The sequence below is a fragment of the Elgaria multicarinata genome, chromosome 1, assembly GCF_023053635.1.
Source record: "Elgaria multicarinata webbii isolate HBS135686 ecotype San Diego chromosome 1, rElgMul1.1.pri, whole genome shotgun sequence".
Classification (NCBI taxonomy): domain Eukaryota; kingdom Metazoa; phylum Chordata; class Lepidosauria; order Squamata; family Anguidae; genus Elgaria; species Elgaria multicarinata.
In genome coordinates, this window is record NC_086171.1 from 45189757 (window position 1) to 45211875 (window position 22119).

Consider the following 22119-nt stretch of genomic DNA (forward strand, 5'->3'; position numbering starts at 1 on the left):
GATGAAGCATGTAATGTTGTTATGCTGCCTATAACTCTTGGATGGGCAGAAAGTAGAAGTCCAGATGTTTTGGACTCCCAACTCCCAGCATTCCTGACTATTGGCCATGCTGGCAAGGGCTTCTGGAAGTCCAAAATATCTGAAGATCTACCTTTTGCTCACCCCCTGGTCAATATAATGTAGTGCTTGAATTCTGGGGTAAGGAAAGTAGGGATCTCTTAATTAAATCCACAAACTCCACCCTGGCTCATCTCAATTGAATTGATACCACACACCCTTGAGTCTTCTAAAAGTAGAAGCCAGTGTGGTGCAGTGGCTAGAGTGTTGGACTGGGAGTCGGCAGATCCAGCTTCTAATTCCCACTTGGTCACGGAAGCTCACTGGGTGACTTTGGGCCAGTCACAGCTCTCAGCCCAACCTACCTCAAAGAGTTGTTGTTGTGAAGGAAAAAAGGTGGGATATAAATGTAATAAATAAAAAAATAAAAGTAGTAGCTAAGGGGGCATCACAACAACACCCCCTGTAATTCAAGCACTGATGTAAAATACAAAAAGATGGAATTGGAGGTGAAGGAAACAGGCTATTCTCCTAATTAGAGCTTCCACATATCCTTTGCTTGCATCAAACTGGAAACACAGTTCACTCATGCTTCCTTTGTTCAACTGATGCGATCCATGAAACCGCCACATCTTTTAAAACAATCACTTAGCAAAAGAACAGCTTGGCAATTTCAAGCAGGGATGTATTCCAATGGATTGTTGACATTTCTTATTCTGGAAGTAATGTGCTCTTTGCTGATCATATACTACCATAGAATATTAAGCATGCATGGCCCCATTTTTCATCCTGCATGCCTCCAGATGTATAAGCAAAAGACATTTTGAAATCATATCTGACACTCTCCCTTTTGCAGGGAGGTTCATTTGGATGATTCCCTTGCAATTTTTTTGCATGACTAGGTGAGATCCTCCCTTTTTAGGAAGGCCTTTGGATCGTAAGCTTCTGGGCTGCCAAAGCATACTATGTCTTCTTACCCTTTAAAATATTTTAACGAGTTATATATTTCAGAGCTGCTTGCTTGTTTTAGATATTCTTATGCAGGATGTTTTTATTATTATTGTGCAAATTTTTACATGGGGGTTGCAAGCTACTGCAAGACCTCTTGTGGGTTCTGTAACGCAGGTAAAAATGTAAAAAAAAAAAAAAAAGCAAATAAAATATATTCTCCAAGATATATTTCTCCTATCTGTGGAGAATTTGGACTGCAGGCATTATTTAGGTCTTTTTCACCAATGCTCCCACTGAAATTAATAAAAGTTGTACAGCAAATGAGCTGAATGGTTGCTCCTTACAGTGCTCAACTGCTTCACACCCAAAGTGGAAAATCTTCTAAAAAGTTTTAAAGTTTCCACATTTTGGGATTAATAATTGTGTTCCAGACATTATATGTACCAGCTCATTTGGTGAGCCAGTACATATACCTGGAATTTCTGCACTGTGGAGTGTCACACTTTTTGTGTTGCCTTAAAAAAAAATTTGTCACATGGACACAGCACAACAGCTCCTTCTCTGCAAGACATTGATCACCAGCCACAGTTGTAGGAACACTTTGATGCCATTTATTTGTTCAGAATAGGAAGCTGGGAGATTATACTGCTTCAAGTGAAGTAGGAAGGCAGGACTAAGTGGAGGAAGGTGAACAAGTGTGTGGGTGCTTCACAACTTGAATAGCTCCTTTAGAGTACTGACTGCCTCTGACTGAAAGCGGCAGCAGATTCACCACCCTACTGACATTGGAGCCACCAGCGTCTACTGGGTGGAAGCACATGTGAAAAAGCAAGCCAGGAACTGGTTGGTATCCTAGAATGTGATCCAGTGTAAAGCTGGATACAGGATACTCTCTTTCTCCGTCTAATGGAAGGTTGCATACACAATTAGTTTTTAAAAACATAACATCAAAAGATATCATGGCTTACCTCTCGTAAATCCGAATGTGCGCAGGAATGGCACTTATGAACCCTACCAATTTTCTATTAGATGATACTCTGACTCCACAGTGCCATTGTGGAAGCCAGCCTGGAGGTCGCAGGGCCCTGGAACCAGTGCAGAAAGGCGAAAGGTGTTATTATTTCTAAAGCGCCTAAAGTTTTCTAAGCACTGTACAAAAATTAAAACACATCATATCTGCCTTCAGACTTGCTATCTAATAGACATGATACAAAAGGGGAAAGGGATAGGAAGGAAACAGGAAAACAAGAAAATTCAGGTACTAATTCTCCATAGATTACTACTTGAGATACACAAAATGTGTTACTCACCACAAGAGAAATTCTGGCGAATAGTCAAATCTAAACATATTATCATCGTCTTCTACATAGTTTTCATTTAGCAGCATGTACAACTCCTTTAGCTGAAAAAGCATTAAGGGGAAAACGATTAAGGAAAGTGTACCAACTTGAATTGTTCACTGGTATCCTCAATCAAGCAGCTCTGGTGCACATGTGGGAGGATCCACTGCTCACATATATTTCCATGAGAGCAGGAGTGCCTCACTTACTTTCACACCCAGGAAACAACTCTGTGTGCCCAAGTAGAACTATGCACATAAAGCATGCCTCAACCCTGAAACAATGAGGTGTTCCCCACTTGCATTTAAACGACAACAGCAGTTCTACTTACAACTTCTGCATTGCTCAGATCCAAAGTGTCCCATGTAAAACCCTGCGGTAATGAATATGGCTCTAGACGGATGTTGTCCTTATCTGGTTCAATTGCACCATGAGATGTTATAACTTCACCTAGTATGAAAAGAAGGCAAAATTACACTGCCATGTAGGTTAGGTACATTTTTGAAAAGGAATAATTTCTTCTGCTGTGTGTGCATGTGTCTGGGTAGGGTAGGTGGTTTGGAGGAAGATTAACAAATGTGAAGTGAAAACGTTAGATGTCATGCTATAGTAAGCTTTAGGTTGATTTCATTATTTCCCCCCTTTTTTTATTGCTCCGGTAAGTCACTTTTATCATAATTATTAGTTACATCTGGGTAACAATAGTCTGTATAGAATTTCACTGGGTGTCAATGAATTGTCCATCACTTTCTGCCTCTTTTCTCTGATTGCAATAAAACCGACAACAGCCACTTGAGATGACTCACTTCAGATGTGAGTTCAGACTGAAATAGCAGATCTACTGTTTCCAGTTAATGGATTCTTTATAGTAACATGGTTGAGCTTGGAGACTCAACACCCTCCTTTCATCCCACGCCTTCATTGTCTACTAGAGGAAAGACTCCTAGTGAAATATACTCCACACCTTTTAAAGAAAGTTTCTTTTACTAATTTGTTTTTTAAAACATACACTTCTTCTTCTATTATTATTATTATTATTATTATTATTATTATTATTATTATTTATATACCATCCCATAGCCAAAGCTCTCTGGGCAGTTTACAAACATTAAAACACTGAACATTAAAAATCAATATACAAAATTTAAACTATAAATGCACAAAATTTAAAAACCATGAATTCTCAGCAGATCTGGGGTCAATTAAAAACTCAGCATATGCTGTTAAATGCCTGGGAGAAGAGAAAAATCTTGACCTGGCGCTGAAAAGATAACAATGTTGGCGTCAAGCAGGCCTCATCAGGGAGATCATTCCATAATTGGGGGGCCACCACTGAGAAGGCCCTTCCCTTGTTGCCATCCTCCGAACTTCCCTTGGGTTAGGCACCCGGAGGAGGACATTAGATGTTGAGTGTAGTGTACAGGTAGGTTCGTGTCAGGAGAGGCGTTGTGTCAGGTATTGTGGTCCCAAGCTGTATAAGGCTTTATAGGTTCAAATCAGCCCTTTGAATTGGGCTCAGAAACATACAGGCAGCCAATGCAAGCAAGCCAGAGCCGGTCTTTCATGTTCGAACCTCTTGGTTCTCGTTATTAGTCTAGCTGCCACATTTTGCACAAGCTGCAGCTTAGTAACTTATAATAATGATATATCCATGGCCAGTATCCAATACTGCTGCTATTCCTCTGCTTGTTCCGTTGCTCTTGCGGGGCCAACCACTAGCACAACAGGGACTAGCACTTCCTAAACCAACCCTGGAAACAAGTGGAACCACTTGCTTCCAGAACGGGACAGCTTTTGGGAGCTCTGCTGCTCTGCCCTGTTCCAGAAACAAGCATTTCCGCTTGTATCTGCTTGCTTTAGGAACCGCTAGCTTCCTGTTGCGTTAGTGGTTGGACCAGCTAGCACATGGGCTGCTTAGATAGTGCGCCATATTCTTATTGCTGCTTTTCATTTTACAGTTCAAATGTCCACAAGGTCCCTTTTTCTTTTGCCATTGCAACACATATCCAAGTGTGCTTAGCGAACCAAGCAAGGGGGAGGATTAAAGAGGAAAAACATGCAGAAAAAATGGGAGAAGATAGGCAGGAGTATTTGGGAGAAGTAAAAACAGTACTGATGACCAACATCTAATTGATATTAGCATTTTATCCTAGTACCATAATATCTGGCTCACTTACATGGGATGCCTGTGTCCCAATACTACTTCTCCCTCATTATTTCCTTTTGACCCTAACTACGTTTATGACTTTCCCCCCAGTGAGTGCAGTTTCCATGCACTATCATTTTACGATTTTAGGATGTTTTAGTCGTGTATACTATGTTTTTAATTCAGTTATATGTATTTTATACTTACTGTTGTTCCCCGCCTCGATCCAAACGGAGAGGAAGTAAGAAATAAATTTGCTGTTGTTGTTATTATTGTTATTATGAGAGCTCCAATCTAGCAGTATTGTAACTCCTATGGCTTTCTACAGAAAGAACATCTGGCGCCTACTTCAATGTCTTGTGGTTACAAGGCAAAGACCTTTGCATTTCCCCAGACATCTTAAACTCTGATCAGACTGTTTTTTATGCTGCTGCTTTATTTTGACTGTTTGAAACTTTTACTATGTTTTGACCTGTAAGCCACCCTGGAAATGTTGGTATGAAAGGGCGGCAAACACTGACAAACAAACATTAATATCTAGTCCTAATTATAGACTTACTAAGTTTGGGTACAGGCTGTGTATCCCAAAACTGGTATTTACGTTTCGTCGCCTCATCGATGTTCTTTGCTGGGCCCTGGCATGCTGAGAGCAGCTCCATGGCTCTTTGAATATCTTGTAGCTTCTGCATTGGAATGGCTGGATTCTGCAGAGAGAGAGAGAGAGAGAGAGACAGAGACACAGACAGACAGACACATAAAGTTACAGGGAGAATTTGGCTGACTGCAAGTACATGCCCCCACTTCCTTCAACTATATTTTCACCTTTTGGGGTGTATATCTTCACCATTCCTCAACCATTAAAGCTATTCTATAAAAATCAGCTATAGCTTCCAGTAATCTCATCTCCCAAAAATAATCTCCCAGATATTTTAAAACAGCTTTCTTTTTTAAAAACATCAGTTAAAGCCATTACTTGTGCCTCGCTTAAAAGTAAAATTTTGTTTATTGAGAAAATAATTTCTGACAAAAGAAAGGATAGTAGTCAAAAATGTGGTCTTGTCATGTATGTAACTTCCAGCCTGGATGAATCCAGACAGAGAACTCCTAGCACTATCAATCAAAAGGCATTGTGCCGCTATTCCGTCTTTCCCTCCTTAACTGATTTTTTTGTGGAATGGAAAAAAGAAAGAAGCATCCGTGAGAAAATCCATGAGGATTGCAAGTGGAAGACATCACTGCCTGGACCCCTGTAAAATTCACTGAATGAGGCAAGGCGATTCCATGATAAAAGCCTTGCCTGGGAGCATCTTTTCGGCTCACCATTTCCTAATTTTTCTGCTGCAAATTTTCATTTCCTCTTCAGACTCCATCTCTGGATTCCCCTCCTTTTCCCCTCATTCTTCCAGGCTTCCTATCCTAGGCCCTTTGTCAGACCTGCTCTCCTCTATTTTTAGCCAATGGCAACCAGAGACCTTGCCCCAGGGTGGATAAAAATCAATGCCTTAAAAAAAAAAAAAAAACCTTTTTTAAAAAATTAAATCTTTTTTTTTTTAAACAACCCCATCAATAAACACTACATTTGTCTCATTTAAAAATAACATAAGCCTTAGCTAGACCTGGCGGTCTAGCGGGATGGAGGGGTGAAGATCTTGCGATTTTTTCATTGCAAGATCTTCCCCTCGGTTCACACGCGGCACGCGACGACCTCAGATGGAGAGGCAGCGCGCCTGCCATTTTGTTTTTTTTGGTTGAAGGGCCAGCAGCGCACCAACACTCGTGCACAAAAGTTAAGTGATTTTTTAAAAAATAATTACTTTCCCCGCTCACCCTACCCCACCCCCGCTGGGTGCAGTGCTCCTGAGGAGCTCTGCGCCCCGTGCACGGGTCCCGGCTCCTCACAAGGAATCGTGAGGAGCCAGGACAAACCGCAGCGCCCAGCCACACGTTCCGCAGTCTCAGGCTCAGCCCGAGACCACAGAAAAACCGGGCCTAAAGGGGAGGGCATGATCCCGGGGCAAGGGAGGGATCATCTCTCCCTGATACCTGGATCCCCTGTGTGTCATGTGGATGCACAGGGACGATCCTGGGGATCACCCCGGGATTTCGCCCCATCTAGCTATGGCCATAGTTACAGTTAAATCCTGTCACAAACATGCTAAACCTACATTTATATTCTCATAAAAAATAAAGCGGCCTACCAAATGTGGGCGTTCACTTCCGTTTTTTACCTCATGAACATGTCGCTGACCTGTCCTTGCTTCTTGAAAGTTCTGAACTTTCCGTTTCTGTTTCTCAGACTAAAGCCACACATGCACAGAGATAGGCAGGATAAGCTTGTTTCTGTTCTGATTTTATGTGGTGCTGGATGTGGACTAAGCAAGGCAGGGGAGCAAGACTGGCCCAAGGCATTTTGCTGTCTGAGGCAAAGGACATTATAGCATCCTTCCCTCCATACAGAAGCTGACTGGATCGACAGTTGAATCTGACTTCAATATTGGCAACAGGATAGCCTTCTCCATCCCCACTGAGGGCAACAGGCTAGTTTAGTGGTGCATGATAGGCCAAGTGGCACATACTGGTCTGTACTCCAAGAGAGGGGAATGGTTAGAGGTTCAAGAGGAACATCTAGGGGACTACCACCGCTTCTTCCCAGCAACTGCCACCTGAGGCAGTTGCCTCGCTCTGCCTAATGGTTGGGTTGGCCCTGTAGAGGAGTTAGTTAACACAAAGAGACAAAATAGGAAAGGACGATCGGAGGCAGAGTAGAAAGCAATAGTGGAATGGACTAGAAAGGAAAAGTGTGATTCTATTTGTGATTTAGTTCTTACCATTCATAACATACTGCCACTGCATTCACAGCTTGATAGAGATAATAAGTGTTATGTACTATTTCCTAAATCAATAAAAATCACGTCATCTACAAGCTACACTAAGGGCACAATCCTATGCATGTTTAGACAGAACAAAGGCCTACAACTCCCAGCATTCCCCAGCCAACTATGGGTAGTACTGGCCTAGGTTCAATGTGCCAATCTTGGTGATGGCTTAGTAGGTGTGGAAATGGCTGCTTCATCCTTGCTGCATAATGGAGCTGGAGCCAAAACCAGAGCTCTTGACTTGGCCAATGGTGCCAATGTTGATGCTGCTGCCTTGGTGTTGGAAGAGCTCTTGGCCACCAAAATGATATTTGGGCTCATTGTCTACGAACAGGCTGAGGAAGGTGGTGACTCAGCACACCAAGCAAATATTCCAAGAGGATGGCAAGCTAGTCATATGACGTATAAATGCCTTGAACTGGATCAGAACATTGGTCCCTCTGGCCCAGGACTCACTACTCCAAGGGTGGGGAACCTCCAGCCTCCAGAGGTTCAACATTTGGCCCACAGAAGTTCACTCCCAAGCTCCGCCACCTCTCTAAGTGCTAGAGAAAAGCAGGCTTTCACTAGCGTTGGGAGAGGAGACCCTGCTCTTATCTCTGTTTGGAGATAGGAGTGGGGTTTCCCAGCAGTAGAGAAAGGAGTTTCTCTGTGAAGAGAAAGGCAGGAGCAACTATCCCATGCCTTTCTCTGCACAGAGAAACTCTTCTATGACATTGGAGGGGGTGGGACTTCAGGGGAAGGGGTGGGGCTTGGGCTGATGTCATCCAGCCCCTGGGAGGTGAGCTGGAAAGCAACCCAGCCCCCCAGTGGCTAAAACTGTTCCACAGCCCCAATATACTCTGGCAGTGGCTGTCCAGGGTCTCAAGCAGAGATCTTCTGAAGATCCTCCTAATGTTGCTTCCTATGCCAGGGACCAACACCTGGACCATCCGGATGCAAAGCATGTAGTTCCAGCTATGGACTCCCTCCCCTTTACCCTTTGTTGTTAGGCACCAACACTGAATTTCTAGACACCAAGATGATTTTGCATTGCTCTCACTACCTACACGAATAAATAGCAAAGACGGGACCAAGGTTATTTCCCTGCTTTTTAAATTCTACCATGACAAGAGTACATCTGGAAGAGGGGAGGGCATGAAGTCCTCTTACGTAGCATAGCCAATGTGTCCACAGGCATCGGTTTCTAGGCATCTTAATGGCAATGACGCAATGGTCACCATGCATCCAAAACATTGCCAAACCTGATATAGCTTTTCTGCACTTTGCCCACCTGCTCCCAGGTGTGATGTGAACGTCCACTGCTGCTTGTAGCACTGAACACATCATGTTTTTTGCTTTCCAGTCAATGTTTACATGAGGTACACAGAGGTAAACAAGTAGAAATCATTGATAGGAGTCAAAAAGGGAGGGGGAAGGTTAGGAGTCAGGTGTGTTTCCTGCTTCTCTGTTGGTTCTTTTGAAAGACAGTCTTGTACAGTTTTTCTCCCCGCACCCCCAAAACACAGGCACAACTGAAATGGCTTATAGCCTGCACCTGTTGAAAGTGCATTTTGTAAAAGTTGATCTGAACATATGACACACAAATAAAATCCATACTAAATAATCATAGCTCATCAGGTAGTTCCAAGCTGGTTCACAGCATCCACAGAAGGATATAGATGAGGCCTCGGCATTATCACAGTCTTCCCAACTTCGGCAGGATCTATATTACTGCTTTATAATAGTTTCTAACGGTATTGACAACCGTTGAGGGCCATGACCCATTCCATATACCGTATTCAAAACGCTTTCAAAGTGTTATATCCTGCATGGTGTAGATCTGGCCGTAGTGTCCTCCAGAGGTTTGGGACCACACAGGGGTAGTAGGTTGGAGGGCATGAAATTGGGGAAGGCTGCTCCAAGGTATCAAAGTTGTTCAAGATATCAAACTATTTGCCCAAGACATCAACTTTCTCAGGGCAAACAACCACCAAGGAAGTGAACTGTGGAACCAGATAGCAAACCTAAACAAATGGCTTTGGTGGAATTTACTTCCAAGTAAATAAACCTACAACCACTGCCCTAGTATAAAACTGAGTCAAGGGAGGATGCTGAAATATATCATTTCTTTTAACACCTCAAAGGTTATGAAAGGCTGCAACTGCTTGTAAATAGAATAAAAATAACTTGAAGCTGATATATTAAACACAATGGGTGGAGGCTTGATATACAAAACTGGGCTCAGCCTTTGTGATAAATGGAAAACCTGCAGGCTTTGTCTGTGTGGGTAGGCATTATTCCTACAGCATGGTGTGAAGATGTTTAACACTCCACAGTTGTCATTCTCATCTGGTGGAAGCAAGACACAGATAGTTGCATAAAGGCTACAAAATGGACTCACAAAGGGATGCAGATCCGAACTCTCCATCACTTCTGCCCTGTGGCTTTCATTAGGTATGCTATGACTAAGCTGTGTAGAGCATGCAGGAAAGCAGCAGCACCTCTCCTGTAAAAGTTCATGCAAGGAAGCAGGGCCACCTCTCCTGAAAAAGGAAATCTTTTTCAAGTTTCACAAGAACACAGGAAGCTGACTCACACTGAGTCAGGCCAAAGGCCCATCTAGATCAGTATTGCCTAAATCAGCCTTCCCCAACCTGATGCCCTCTACATGCATTGGAGAGCAGCTCCCATAAGTCCCATCCGGTATGGTCTGGCCATGCTGTCTGGGAATTATGGGACTTGCTGCCCATCACTGGAGGGTACCATAAGAACATAAGAAAAGCCATGCTGGATCAGACCAAGGGCCCATCTAGTCCAGCATTCTGTTAACACAGTGGTCAACCAGCTGCCTATGGAAAACTCACAAGCAGGATATGAGTCCAAGAGCACCCTCCTATACAAGTTCCCCACCAACTGGTGTACATAGGCAAACTGCCTCTGATACTGGAGGGAGCATACAGCCATGAGGACTAGTAACCTTTGATAGCCTTCTCCTTCAGGAGAAGGTTGGGGAAAGGTGCTCTATACTGACTGACAGATACTTTCCAGACTTTCAGACAGGAGTTTTGTCCAGCTCTACCTGGAGATGTCCAGGACTGATTGTGGGACCTGTTGCATGCAAAGTGGGTACTCTACCACACTGTACATGGACCTGTTAATTGAGAGGGCCCATCACTAGAATATGTAGCAAAGTTAATAGTCCAGCACTCACCAATCCTGAACTTTCACACTGATCCGGTTAATAAACCCGCAATTGGCTGGGTTATGTGCCATACGTGAGTCGCTTCCGATTTGAATAATGAAACCTTCGATCAGCCCAATCATAGGTTGTTTTCTGATGTGTCAGCCTGGACACTATGGGTTATTTGTGGGTTAAACAACCCAAAGTTAACCTATGATTAGTTAAGCCACGATTTGCTGCTGTTATGTGCGAGCAGGACCTAAACAACTGGTCTGACATGCTAATGGAGATCTACTCTGTTCTAGTTGGTAGATATCAGAGGCAGATCAGATTCAAAACATCAACATTCCACATAGGCTTGCCATATTGCTACATATTGCCACTTGTCTACCCCTAAACCAGCTGATGTTGTGATGTTCATGTAAATGGATACATAACAAGCCAAATCAGAATGTAGCTATTTTACAAACTCAAGATGATTTGTGCTGCAAATACACACCATACCTCCCAACTAACTACAAAATGCAGATTTGTTCCTAAGGCTCTAACTGTAATTAATTCAAATTAAAGGGTATTCCGCTGCAATCTTATACATGCTGATCTGGAAATAAGTCTCACTGAATTCAGCAAGACTTACTTCTGAGTAGACATGCATCAGATTGGACTGCCAGCAGCTTTCATAAATAGAAAAAAAATATTCAGAGTAGCTTGTAACAATAAACCACATAAAAATATCAACATACTTCCAAGATACTCCTCTGAATACTAGGACAGCAGACCCTGCCTTTTAGGCCTCAAAAAGCCCATTAAACTGGCTTTTCTGTTGGACAGTTACCTTTACCTGCAATTGTGCCGGCTGCCCCTTTCTGCACACACTTGACCTAGCATCGCCTATTATGATTTGTCACACTAAGCTACCAAAGTTAAAACAAAGCCCAGGCTCTCACTTTTGAAGGCTGCTGAATTTTAATCTCCTGGGAGTCAGATGCAGAGTCTGATTTGGTACCTCCGGAGTTTGGCTTTTCCTTTTTTCGCTTCTGTTTCTTTTTCTTCTTTTTGGCTCCCAATTCTCCTCCTGGACTTCTGTAAAGAGATTGAGAAGGGGTGGAGGTTAGAAGAGAAAGTGACCTGTTTCTTTAAAAAATAATAATTTACAGGACAAGCCTTGAAATACATATGGGATTAGAACAGAGGTGAGGAACAGATATCAGTCTGAGGGCTGAATACAATTTCAGACAAGCTCTCAGGAGAGAAGTTGAGAAGGAAGAAAATAAAATGATAAAAGGTTTAATGAGTGAAATATATAGAATATTGGTTGGGAAGGGGGAGTCAGAAAATATGGGCAAGATGGTGTGGGAAACTGACCTGAAGGTACAAATAGGGCAACAGAGTTGGGAGGGAATATGGAGACAAAGAGTGTTGAGAAACATGTCAGTGAGGATAAAAGAGAATTACTATAAGATTATATGGAGGTGGTATCTAACCCCGGTGAGATTAAATAAAATAAATAAGCTGAACTCAGCAAATTGCTGGAGAGGATGTCAAAAAAAGGGAACGTATTTACATATGTGGTGGGAATGTGAATTTGTTCAAAAATTGTGGAAAATGGTGTTTAAAGAGATAAAAGATATTGTTGGAATGGAGATTGAAGAGACACCTATAGTGGCATTGCTATCATTATATGGAGAATTAAATTGTAATAAAGAAACAAAAGAACTGATAACAAATTTGCTGACAGCAGCAAGGTTGATCATATCTAGGAACTGGAAGGTACAAGGAGATTATCATGTCGAAGATTGGTATAAAGAGATTTGGGATATTGCTATAAATGATAAATTGACATGTAATATAAAAGTAAGAAGAGGGATAACAAAAATGAATGATTTTGAGGGAATCTGGAATCAGTTCCTAGAATATGCGTTATCTAAGGGGAGTGGAAAACCACCTCCAGAAGAAACAATGAGATTTTGGAAACAGGAATAGATCCTGGGGTGGGGTGGTGCACTTTATGTTATGGGATGATGTCAAAATATTAAATTAGAAATGTTATAAGGTCATTCAATTCTATGTATTATGATTTTAATTTTAATTTTTTTATTTTTGTTACTGTATTGATAAAATATTAATAAAAAGAAAAGAAAAGAAAGAAATACATATGAAATTAGAACAGAGGTGAGGAACAGATAGTCTGAGGGCTGAATACAATTTCAGACAAGTTCTCAGGAAACGAATTCCAGTAGTTGTATGTATGTTACATATTTGGTTGTATGTATGTAACAATAACCATAGGTAAGGACATCAGGGCCTGGCCTCTCCCCCCCCCCACGCCCGCAAGGGCTAACCAATATTAATTGCCCTGTGGGGAAGAAGGAGTGAAGGAGACAGGTGCAGACTGAGGTAACTTCAGGGCCTGCTCCAGTTGGACTTCCCTCAACAGGATCTAAGAGGTGAATCAGGGCCATCCCACTGCAGAAAATCAATTTTCCCTCACCATCCCCTTTTCCTTGTTCATTGAGTCTTTTTAGATCGAAAGCAGGCAGGCAGGGACTGTGTTTTATTGACTGATTGAGAGTTTAAGTACATAAGAACATAAGAAGAGCCCTGCAGGATCAGACCAAGGGTCCATCTAGTCCAGCCCTCTGTTCATACAGTGGCCAACCAGCCATCGGCCAGGGATGAACAAGCAGGACATGGTGCAACAGCACCCTCCCACCCATGTTCCCCAGCAACTGGTGCTCACAGGCTTATTGCCTCAAATACTAGAGATAGCACACAACCAACAGGGCTAGTAGCTATGGATAGCCTTCTCCTCCAGGAATTTATCCAACCCCCCCCCCCTTTTAAAGCCATCCAAATTTGTGGCCATCACTACATCTTGTGGTAGTGAGTTCCATAGTTTAACTATGCACTGTGTGAAGTAGTACTTCCTTTTATCTGTCCTGGATCTCCCACTAACCAGCTTCATGGGATGACCCCGGATTCTAGTATTTTGAGAGAGGCAGAAAAATGTCTCCCTATCCACATTCTCCATACCATGCATAATTTTGTCCACCTCTATCATGTCTCCCCCTAGCCTCCTTTTTTCCAAGCTAAACAGTCCCAGTTGATGTAACCTTCCCTCATAGGGGAGATGCTCCAGTCCCTTAATCATTTTAGTTGCCTTTTTCTGCACTTTTTCCAGCTCTATAATATCCTTTTTTAGGTGTGGTGACCAGAACTGTACACAGTATTCTAAGTGTGGTTGCACCACAGATTTGTATAAGGGCAGTACGATACTGGCCGTTTTATTCTCAACTCCTTTTCTTATAATGCCTAACATGGAATTTGCCTTCTTTACAGTGGCCGCACATTGGGTGGACATTTTCATTGAGCTGTCCACCACAATCCCAAGATCTCTTTCTTGTTTGGTCACTAGGAGCCTGTTTTTGGGCTGAAGAGGAGTGGCATAAACATATTTTAAATAAAATGAAATGAAATAAAAAGTTGTCATAGCTAGAACCTGGCGAAGAAAGCAATGGGGTGCATTGATGCAAATTGAGTCATGATGAAATATCACTTTTCAACTAGTCATGAGAAGAGGCTCTTGGGGACACAATCTTATGCATGTTTAGACAAAAAGAAGTCCTGCAACTCCCAGCATCCCCCAGCTAGCCATGCATAGCATTGTGCCCTAAATACACTTTAAAATGTGGGGAATCCCAAAATATTCTAGGTTAGTGACACAGAATAATAATAATAATAATAATAATAATAATAATAATAATTTATTTATTTCTTACCCGCCTCTCCCTTTGAATTGAGGCAGGGAACAACATAAGTACAAGAATCAACACATCTTAAACATACTTGATTTCAGGCCTGCCGGAAAAGGCTAGTTTTCAAAGCTGTCTTAAAATCACCAAGAGAGTTAATATTACGAATCTCTTCCGACAGGCCATTCCACAATCTGGGGGCGACAGAAGAAAAGGTCCTCTGGGTAACAGATGTCAGCCTAGTTTTGGCTGACTGAAGTATGTTCTCCCCAGAGGACCTGAGTGTGCGAGGCGGACGGAATACCTCTCTCTTTCGATAAACACAGTGCTGAATTAATGAGTCCACAAACAGCAAACTGTAGGCTGATCATACTACAGACCATAAGAGACAGGCAGGAACAAAATATGTACACTCACTCCATTTATCCCACAATGGATGCTTGTGCCTTGATTACGTTGGGCTATACTACTGCCTTTTCTACCACAGCCAGACTACGGGAAGCACAGCTGGTTGCAAACTGTTATGATGCCTTACAAAAATACATCAGCAATCTCCTGGGAGGGATATATATGACTTTATTCACTGCAAAAGCCAAAAGGTAATACAGGTTTCATGGAACCATTCCGTAAAAGGGCAACAGAAGGGAAGGTTTCAGTATTTCACTACATCCTAAAATAGTTTGCCTTCAAATATCTCCAAATCAAGTATTTAGCCATGTTAATTAATACAGGCAGCAACAGACCTCAGGCATTTAGGGGATCTGTAATTTCCCAACTTCTTCATATCAGGTTTCCCAATCCTGGGATGGGGTGGGGGACTACAAACCACTGCCCCCCCAGATGTCCAAGTCTCAGTAAAAAAACACTAAGGCCACAAGATAATTAGTCATTTCTAAAATACCTGAACATTATTCTCTATGGCAAGGGTGCAGAATTCCATTTTGGAGAAGCCGAATTCCATTTGGGACAAGCTCCTGGGGCCACATTCTAGTGGTGGGCAGGGCAAAAGGCATGCAGCCACACAGTCCCCCCCACCCCCGGTATACCAGAAACATCAGCGTATTTTAGGTTTTAGATATTACTGCCACTATTTAGGCCTTAGAAGAGGCATTTCAACCCTTTTAGACTGGGGTGGGAGGGAATGCACAAAAGCCAAAACAACAACAACCCATCACTAAATGATCAGTAGTTAGGGGAAAGGGCACGTGGCCTTCTGGAAAACCCCAGAGAGCCAGACTGCCCCCCCCGGAGGGCCGGATCTGCCCCCCAGGCCTGACGTTCTACACTACTACATTATGGCTAGATGTCACCAAGGATATACTGCCAGCTAGTATAGCGCACATATTTAGCTTGACTGTGGGAAACCTAGGCCTAATCTACACCAAGCAGGATATTGCACTACGAAAGCTGTATATAAAAGGCAGGAGCCACACTACTGCTTTATAGCGGTATTGAAGTGCACTGACAACAGTTGGGGTCCATTGACACATACCATAGACCGCTTTCATACCGCTGTTGTGTTGAAGACAGATTCACCTGCCAATTCAGTTGGCTTTTGTACATGGAATGGGGGGGGGGGGCATCTTGTCCTTCGCCTCAGGCAGCAAAAGCTCTTGGGCAGCCACTGACACCAGACCAACCTATCTCCATGTGATTTAGAACCCTGATGGCAATGGGATGAAGGGAGAATGAGTGAATAGGCCCTATTTACCTCCATTTCCTCCAACGCTGATTACATGGACTGCATAATGCATGCATTGGGTGCAGCACCTTGCCCACACTGTCAATGCTAAATATTTCCTTTCTAGGTGTAGCGTGTTGAATGCATACAAAGACATGCATATGGATTTTTGTAAAGTGTGTAGCTTTAATCCAAGACACAGTTCCCACGCCAAAGAAAAGATACACACTTTCCATCACAGGAACAAAAAGTAGTTAAGACTGGCTCATTCCCTTGGTCTCACATAAAATGCTGCTGCAACTACATCGACATACACAATGCATGAGTCATCATCACTACATTTATCTACAGAATAGGTTTTAAACTCAATATATTTATATTTGGGGGGGGTGGAGGTTAGAAACCCAAATTTAGATTGTGTTGCAGCCCAGGGGGGAAATTTATGCATTCCAAGGATTACTTTTAAAATGTGAAAACACCAAGAGAGCCAGGAGAAGAGAAGATTGAGGGAGACATGATAGCACTCTTCAAATACTTGAAAGGTTGTCAGACAGAGTAGGGCCAGGATCTCTTCTCAATCATCCCAGAATGCAGGGCACAGAATAATGGGCTCAAGTTACAGGAAGTCAGATTCCAGCTGGACATCAGAAAAAAACTTCCTGTTAGAGCAGTATGACAATGGAACTAGTTACCTAGGGAGATCTGGGCTCTCCCACACTAGAGCCATTGAGGCAGCTGGACAGCCATCTGTCAGGGATGCTTAAGGTGGATTCCTGCATTGAGCAGGGGGTTGGACTCAATGGCCTTATAGGCCCCTTCCAACTCTACTATTCTATGATTCTATGAATTATACAGGGCCACTTTTGGTAAAATTCTGGGAGATGTTCCCTTAATATTACTGAAAATGAATAAACAAACAAACAAAAAACCTTGCAGAATTTGAGCAGAGATGTATTCATGCGGCTGTGTATTTAAAAGTGGAGCTGAATTATATAATCTCCCTCCCCCAAACATCAACACAACACAACACAACAAAACCTCATAGATACAGCTCTTTAGAGTAAAACAAAATAGAGGGAGGAAACTATAAGACTTGGATACTGGAGCTACATTATATGCACACCAGCAAAAAAGACAATACATAAAAATGCTGATATCTGCACCCTCTAGAGAGTTCTATGATATTATTTTCTGCAGCAAGTTTATGCAACCTTCTGCTGCCCACAGCACTATTTTACCACATTGACACAATATCACAGGACTATTTTTGTGGTCAACAGCGTATAACCCAATTTTAAAATGTCAACCTAGAGAAAAGTGAATTCATTTACATACTTGCCTCACACCAAAGAAATACATTAAAGTGTCGTCCCCCTCTGCCAACCCTTTACATGAGAAGTGAAGGTACAGATCAAAGGGAGCTGTGTGTTCAGGAGGGTAAAGCAGTCTGTTCTAAAACACAGCGAGACATTTGACACAATCACATTTTTAAGCAGCATGTTAGCTTGCAAACGCTTTGTTACACATCAGTGCATACAAAAACTGCTGAGAGAACTGAAAAGCAAAAATTCAGGTAGATAACAGCACACACACACACACACACACACACACACACACACACACACACACACACTTATTAAAGCATTCCTAGAAGATCGATGTTCCTAGTTCTTGTGAGTTATGCCAAATATGCTTTCCAATTAGGCTTTAAATATGCCCCTGCCTCCAAACCTTTTTACTTTTCTAACAATTTAACTGCTATGGCTTCACCTCCTAAACAAACCCTGTAAATTACAGTTTTAGAGGGGATGATCCTGAAAATTTTCTATTAGAGCTCCCTAAGCACAGAACTACATTTCCCAGGGTTCCCTGTAGGAATGTCTGTTAAACTAGCTTAAGCCCTCTATCTCTTGAACACATACCCAACTTATCCAAAATGTCCAAATTCTTAGACACAGTTAAAAAACAACCAGTGGCCCAGTTTTCTGTTTACTTAGAGATTTTATCATGGCATGGCTCAACCTGGGTTTTAGGAATCTAAAAAACAAAACCAAAGGCAGCTGTGTTGGCCCATAAGGAAAAAACACACACCATATAGTGTAAAACTTCAAGTAGGCCAACTCAAAGATCACAAAAACAATGTGAAACCTTTCGAGATCTGCAGATCTTTCATTGGGCAAGATGTCACAAAATGCAGGTTGTTGGCATATATGTTTAGACTCTGCAGACCTTCTGAGTACAGCATCCAGTCTGTCTTTCTCCCTTCTATTCTCTCCACCACCACCTGCCCCCCAGCAACCTGACTTTTGTAACAACTTGCCTGATTAAAAGATCTGGGTATTTTCAAAACTTGTACATGCAAGACAAGTGTGGCCGCCATTTTGCATATCTAAACCCTGCTTGGGGATTGTCATGTTGTGATGTAGAACAGACCATGAGCTATGTGAGGGTGGTTTACACCTCGCATAACCCCCGTAGGCTGGGGTTTGAACACTACGACAAGCCCTGAGCAGGGGTTGAACATGCAAAGTCGAGCCTTCAGGCACTGTGGCTTGTCCTGGGTTAAATAACCCAGGTTGAGCTATGCCATGTCATCTGAACAGGTTTATAAGTTTGTTATTAGTGATGTGGGCTTTTTGGAAAACTTTGAATGGGAAAATTAGGTTGTGATTGTATGGAATAATTCATGGTCCTGTAATACTACAAAATTAATGGAGCAAGGCACCTTACTATTTACACAATGAAGAAATATGAGAATCAACAACTACGATCTGAGGAACTGCATAAACAGTTCAATGCACCCATGGTGACTCTGGACTTACTGCACAAGCACCAGGGATGCATCCGGAGGAATTTATTGGAGCTCCAGGTGTCGTTGGCCCACTGTGGTTAAAGCTGTGGTTTAAGGTTTCTTCTGAACAGGGCATTTTCAATTTGTAGCCCTCCCAGGTTTTCCCACTTCTGCCTTTTTTTTTTAACAGAAAAAAAACCTGTTAAGGCAAAGCTGCGCAATGCCATTTATTTATTTATTGCATTTTTATACTGCCCAATAGCCGAAGCTTTTAATAAAGGAGCCCTTTATCTAGAAGCACCCCAATTCTCTATGCCAGACAGCAAGCACCTGATGGGTATTTCAAAGAATTCCCCCCCCCCCCCCGTAAAAAGACATTGACCCTGTTAAGACAACAGGCTAAGCCACAGCAGTTAAGAATTTGGAGCTAAACATTATGGCTTAGCATGTTATGTGAACCATGGCTTAGTGTGTCATGTTAACTATTCCTAACCATGGTGGCTACATAACCATGGTTTAAACATGCTCACTAACCATTTGCGGCAAAAGGGTTAGTGGCCTAACCATGGCTTAGTGTGTTGTCTGAACAGGCCCACTGTGGTGGAATGGGGACGGAAGGGAATGGGGTCAAAGAAACTATGGTCAAAACTCCTTGTACCTGCCTAATGTACCCCAGCCATTATATGCCCAATTCTTATCTTTGGGCATCCCAAAACTCATGGGCTGTTGTGGGGTGGCTTGTTAGCCCTTGCTGGGTTCGCACAGCATGAGAAGCTGTGCCAGCAGGGGTAGGTATGCAAATCTGGCTGACATGAAACTGGTTGTTAACCATCATGCGAACCACGCTAATGTAAGGTGAATGTTTCTATTTCAAAGGAATCTGTCCCTCTCCCTTTACTTTATTACTCACCCCAATAAGCCACCCTTGCTGGGTCTGCATGACACAAGAAACTGCACCGGCAAGGGTAATTATGCAAATTAGGCTGGCACACAGCTGGCATATAGAGGATGGTTATTAAGTTACAATGGCTTATTAAGCACCCTGTAACCGGACCACTGAATCAGACCAATGATACATCTTGCTAAGTATTTTCTAAACCAGCCTGTTGCCCTGCAACTCCCAGCATTCCCAGTCATCATGTTCCATCCCTTTCCTTTTACTTTTCTGTTAAGCAAAACCTGCCCCATTCTTACCACCAGTTGCTGGGGAACATGGGCCAGAGGATGCTGTTGCACTCATGTCCTGCTTGTGGGCTTCCTGTGGGCAGTTGGTTGGCCCACTGTGTGAACAGAATGCTGGACTAGATGGACCCTTGGCCTGATCCAGCGTGGCTCTTCTTATGTTTATATGAGATACCAAGGATTGAGTCAGAGACATGGTACTTGGAAAGCATGTTACTCTACCCCTGAGTTACAGCAAAACTTCCCCAAATATTTAAGAGGATCCCAGAAAGGAAAAGGAACACTGTTATTGACCAAAGCTACTAAGTTACAGACAAGAACAAAACTAGCTAAACCTAGAACAAAGTAGTTTGAAATAGATATACAATTTTTGCTAAGCCCATAAGGCTGGCCTAAATCCAACAGAGAGCCAAGCACTTTTAAGTCGATTGGCACACATAATTCCATGTTGGATTTAGGCCGGTGTCCAGGAACTGCACACACCATCACGAAAAATTAGAGAGGTGAGTATCTATTAAATATAGTTTGCATCTAGGCTACCCTTTCACTACGGAACTTCAATGGCCTTGAATGTCTCTCCCGGCATTCTGTTGTAACAGCTCCTGATCTCAAATGGTTTAGAAAGTCTCTCAGCAACCACTGACTGATATGTGAAGAACAAAGAGATTAGAGACACAAATGAACTACTGTGATAGGTTCTCCTGTATGTTAGTTGCAAGTACCAGAAATTCTTATACAACTGAATTTAGTGCAATTTCTCCCCTTAGTATCCAAATTTGTGTCACTCTAATTATCTCTGTTACCTCGGCAGGCACAGTGGAAATTGAATTATACAGCTGGAGTCTATGGAGAGTTGAAATTAACCTTTAAGATTAATAAGGCAATACACACAGCACACTTTTTAAAGTGTTTGTAGCAGCAGTGGTTATCCTGCAGGTCTTACGTTCATAAACAACACTGAGAATTGGAAACACTTTAACCAAATGATTAAGGAACCTAATCATAATTTTTTGCTTTTATTAACTAGGGTGACCATATGAAAAGGGGGACAGGGCACCTGCATCTTTAACAGTTGTACTGAAAAGGGAATTTCAGCAGGTGTCATTTGTATGCATGCAGCACCTGCTGAAATTCCCTCTTCATCCTGACAGTTAAAGCTGCAAGAGCCCTGCCCACTTTTGTATCTAGTTACTCTAGTATAGCTCCTGCAGCTTTAACTGTTAAGAGGGAATTTCAGCAGGTGTTACATGCATACAAATGACACCTGCTGAAATTCCCTTTTCAATACAACTGTTAAAGATACAGGAGCCCTGTCCTCCTTTCCATATGGTCACTCTAATTTAACTTATATCACAAACCTATGCAAGTTTATTCAGAAGTAAATCCCATCGAGTTCAGTAGAACTTACTCCCAAGTAAGTGTGTTTTACGTATACTGTGTACAGTTCTGGTCACCACATCTAAAAAAGATATTGTATTGCTGAAAAAAGTGTAGAAAAGGGCAACTAAAATGATCAAGGGGCTGGAGCATCTCCTCTATGAGGGACAGTTACAATAACTGGGATTGTTTAGCTCGGGAAAAAGGAGGCTAAGGGGAGACATGATAGAAGTGCACAAAATCATGCATGGTATGGAGAACGTGGCTAGGGAGACATTTTTCTCCCTCTCCCATAACACTTGAACCCAAAGGGGTCATCCCATGAAGCTGATTGGTGGGAGTTTCAGGACAGATGAAAGGAAGTACTCCTTCACACAGTGCATAGTTAAACTATGGAATTCACTACCATAAGATGTAGTGATGGGCTACCAATTTGGATGGTTTTAAAAAGGGGTTGGATAAATTCCTGAAGGAGGAGGCGGTGGCTATCAGTGGCTACTAGTCCTGATGGATATATGCTACCTTCAGTATCCAAGGGAATAAGCCTACATACACCAGTTGCTGGTGTTCTGCTTGTGGGCTTCCTGTGGGCAGTTGGTTGGCCCACTGTGTGAACAGAATGCTGGACTAGATGGACCCTTGGCCTGATCCAGCGTGGCTCTTCTTATGTTTATATGAGATACCAAGGATTGAGTCAGAGACATGGTACTTGGAAAGCATGTTACTCTACCCCTGAGTTACAGCAAAACTTCCCCAAATATTTAAGAGGATCCCAGAAAGGAAAAGGAACACTGTTATTGACC

General features: G+C 42.5%; 1 protein-coding gene across 2 annotated transcripts in view; it reads right to left on the reverse strand.

Annotated features, from left to right (window-relative positions):
* NMT2 (N-myristoyltransferase 2) overlaps window positions 1-22119 on the reverse strand; it is a 37189-nt gene that overhangs the window by 9453 nt on the left and 5617 nt on the right. The window contains exons 2-6 of one of the 2 annotated variants that reach the window (XM_063127276.1): window positions 11481-11616; window positions 5054-5198; window positions 2680-2798; window positions 2319-2410; window positions 1977-2093 (exon numbers count right to left, since the gene is read on the reverse strand). In XM_063127276.1, the coding sequence (XP_062983346.1) occupies window positions 1977-2093; window positions 2319-2410; window positions 2680-2798; window positions 5054-5198; window positions 11481-11616 (609 nt within the window). The remainder of the gene's footprint in view (window positions 1-1976; window positions 2094-2318; window positions 2411-2679; window positions 2799-5053; window positions 5199-11480; window positions 11617-22119) is intronic. The other variant, XM_063127284.1, reaches the window with a different exon arrangement.